A 3,185-nucleotide genomic window follows, 5' to 3' on the forward strand; every position below is an offset into this window, starting at 1 on the left:
TGCCCTCTAATTGCATTTGACATTTAGCCCACCCCATTCATTTGCCCTTTCCTTTCCCACAAAATTTTATCATAACCAATCCAACAGAAATTTCTACCACTACCCTTGGACCAACCCACATGACAATGCGTAATTGATTTCAATACTGTAAACATGACATCCCAAGTCAGGGACGTGAGTTGGATTTGATACCGCCAGCGTAGTACTCCAGGGGTGTGAGGAAGTCATTTTCCATGAGCTAGTGCCCAAAATTAAGTCGTCATCTACTTCAATGGAAGATGTTGCAGCACAGATTGATCAAGTTAAAATTAGCAAGAATACCAATAAACAAAAGGTGAAATGTGTGTAAGCAAGAATAGCAAGAATACTGCAGCTAATACTCTGCACTAGCAAAGCAGAAGCTACTCTTCCAACATTTTCCATGGTCCAATTTGGAAGCAAAGGTTCCAAAATATGATCCTTATGCCTTGACAACATACATGCTCTATTTCCTAGTAGGACACATCATATTTAGCGATTGATTGAGCTCGAAAAATCAATATCTCCATAGAATTCACAGGTTGTAAGAAGACTGAATCAAAACAGTGCTCGCGCTAGATATCCGTTGAAATTCCATTACAGAACTTGCAAGGGCCTTGTTTCTCATCGATTCTTCACTACATATAGAACAGCATTAACTTGAATTCTGTCAAACTTCGGATTATGTCTACTGGTGTTCATTTTTTAATAGTTGGCATAAAGGATTCAGATTGAAATCAAGAGTCTAAGAGTATATGAAACTACTCTAAATTATATGTAGTGATTGAATATATGCAACTACACAAAGAAGCACTTTACCGAAAACTTGAGTCAGCATTAATTGAATTCAGAAACTCATTTGTCTTCAATTAAAATGTTGGGCCAGTTTTGATCAGCCTGTAATTTCACAAACTCAGCCAAAATCTTTATCTCTTCATCCTGCAAACGAGCTCCAAAAGTGCACTGGCCCCTTGGCGCGCATTTCTCACCAAAACCCTGCAAATTCACAGAAGATACATACACTATCTTAAGTTAGGTGCAAACATATGATGATTAGGAGGCAAAGTTTTCAAATTAGATTTAGAAAAACTTGCCGGCATTCTTCCCTTTCCAAAGTAAGTAACACGGTATATCTCCTCTTCTGTATCAACTCCGTTTCTAGAGAAGAAAAATGCTCAAATTATCAATTAATTAATTTAAGAACGATGAAAGTGATATCATATTATTGCACTTAATCAATATCAATTGGTTCAAACTCTGAAACAGGTCCAAGTTATGAAAGGTGATAATGTAAAACATGGCCTTTCTTTGTTTTTTATTTCCTTAATCAAGATGACAGGGCTAGATCAAATTGCGCATAAATGCCTTGAAACGACATCAACATACAATATTCTCCAGTATCGGTTGCAGAGAATACAAATCAGTGACTCAAAGGGTTTTGAAAGCCGTATCAGTATTGCCTTATTCATCTTCATTTTCAGAAGCTAATTAAATCTTGTTGAAATGCATGCATTTAACTAAACAATTGACGGAGGTTGTGCCGCCTTACCTCTGTAGGTCTTTAGTGAAGAGTGTTGCACCCTGGAAAGAAGACACAGTAAGAAATAACAAAGATTTTGAGCGATAACTATATACGAGATTTGTTGGTGAATGGAGGCTCACTGGTTGTATTATGTTTCCACCTGCATCATGACATCCAATGCAAGTTCTACGAAACAATGCAGCTCCTCTTTGAACATCAATGGCTTGCGCATGCGAGACTGCACAACAACGACAACAAAATTCGATAAAGTATTTTATTTTAAACCATAAAAAAGCCTCTACGAGTCCAACAAAGGCAATCTACACTAATTACAATCAAAGCTCCCAAATGGCAGCACTCCTAAACCCTAAAAAACAAAAGTAAAACTATGAAACCATATTCACAAGATTTACTCGTTTCGATCTCTATCCTTTTACCTGTAACAGGTATTGGGTTCGAATCCCTCTCTAACACAACTATCATTAAGTAAGCACACAACTTTACATTATTTCAAATGATTAACCATGTACTGCTATATTATCTAAAGACCAACTACTACTTTATCTAAGACCAAAACATTACTGCACTGGAAAAAACATGGCATCTTGGAAATTTGAGGGAAATGCAGGAGTTATTAAACTTATATGCATTAATTGGAGGGATAAAACCTACAACAAGTGATAAGTACTGTTTGGTGGTCTGTGGTCACCGCAACTTGGTACTTACCAGGGGTGATTGAGAGTGGAGATAAAGTCAGAACTGCAGCCATTAAGGGAGGAGCCAAGCTCTTGAGAAACTTCCATTCTTCTTGCTTTTGAGGAATTGGGTTGTGTCCTCCTCCTTGCTTCACTGCACCCTGTATATAAGAACACACTCTACTTTCTCAAATTTCAGAATTTTCATCTGCCAATTAGAGAGAGAGAGAGAGAGAGAGAGAGATTACCTTTGGGAGGCAAAAGGTACCATTAGGGCTATTAGATACCAGAGATGTAAGCAGCATTTCTCGCTCTAGTGGATGACAAAGTTGAAAGTGTGGTTGCAACTTGCAGCCACAAATGCAAAATACCACAAATATATATATGCTTATTTTTTTTTGGAATTTTAACAAAAAGCTACTGTTTACTTTAACGAAAAATCATATTTTTACATTAAAAAGTTAATTATGGTATTATTTATTTTACCCTTTATTTTGTCCTTATCGTAAAAACTCAAAGTTTTTAAATTTTTTTAATTATTTTTCCTTATTTTTTCCCCTCTTTTCCTATTAGAATATTTCTAAATTTGATGAATTTTTATCTTTTTTATTTGTTGGAATTCATATTATAATTTTAAAGCTAAACGCTACATTCTATAGGAAAAGGGTTACCGCCAAAATGATAAATTTCTTGGAAATAAAAATTAATGTCTCGTCACTCAGTACTACGATTTGGTGGTATTCTTTTTCACTTTGAAGTGAGAGATCGTAGGTTCGAATCTCGTGGATGGCGAATTCAATACCAAATTACGCTGCTTATTATGTGGCTTAGCCGAACTTTTCGTTCTCTTAGCGTAAAAATATCAATGCACTAAAAAATGTCTCAATATTCTTTGTAAATTTTGACAAAAAAAATTTATGAATGTTATTGTCATATCTATGTGTCACTAT

The 3,185-nt window shown here is 35.6% G+C and overlaps 1 protein-coding gene across 4 annotated transcripts; it reads right to left on the reverse strand.

The window, feature by feature from the left end:
• Positions 1-293: 293 nt before the first annotated feature.
• LOC114824972 (cytochrome c6, chloroplastic) lies at positions 294-2,589 on the reverse strand. Of its 4 annotated transcripts, none has more exons than XM_029102953.2 (7): positions 2,484-2,589; positions 2,267-2,396; positions 1,681-1,778; positions 1,568-1,599; positions 1,113-1,176; positions 838-1,014; positions 294-656 (listed from the first exon to the last, which is right to left on the reverse strand). In XM_029102953.2, the coding sequence occupies exons 1-6, from the start codon at positions 2,538-2,540 to the stop codon at positions 874-876; spliced, it is 522 nt and encodes a 173-aa protein (XP_028958786.1). In that variant the 5' UTR covers positions 2,541-2,589; the 3' UTR covers positions 294-656; positions 838-873. The 4 variants fall into 4 exon arrangements, with proteins under 4 accessions (XP_028958786.1, XP_070677373.1, XP_028958787.1 ...); XM_070821272.1 differs by having other exon boundaries at positions 294-651; positions 2,267-2,415; XM_029102954.2 differs by having other exon boundaries at positions 294-651; positions 2,484-2,587.
• Positions 2,590-3,185: the final 596 nt, after the last annotated feature.

This window comes from Malus domestica, chromosome 05 (genome assembly GCF_042453785.1).
Source record: "Malus domestica chromosome 05, GDT2T_hap1".
NCBI classification, from domain to species: domain Eukaryota; kingdom Viridiplantae; phylum Streptophyta; class Magnoliopsida; order Rosales; family Rosaceae; genus Malus; species Malus domestica.

Excerpts from the sequence above, each read along its gene's own strand:
- LOC114824972 (XM_029102953.2), bottom strand. The coding sequence starts at position 2,540 with ATGCTGCTTACATCTCTGGTATCTAATAGCCCTAATGGTACCTTTTGC. Across the intron at positions 2,397-2,483 it reads GTACCTTTTGCCTCCCAAAG|GGTGCAGTGAAGCAAGGAGG; the intron begins GTAATCTCTCTC and ends TCTTATATACAG. Across the intron at positions 1,015-1,112 it reads TTGGAAAGGGAAGAATGCCG|GGTTTTGGTGAGAAATGCGC; the intron begins GCAAGTTTTTCT and ends GTGAATTTGCAG.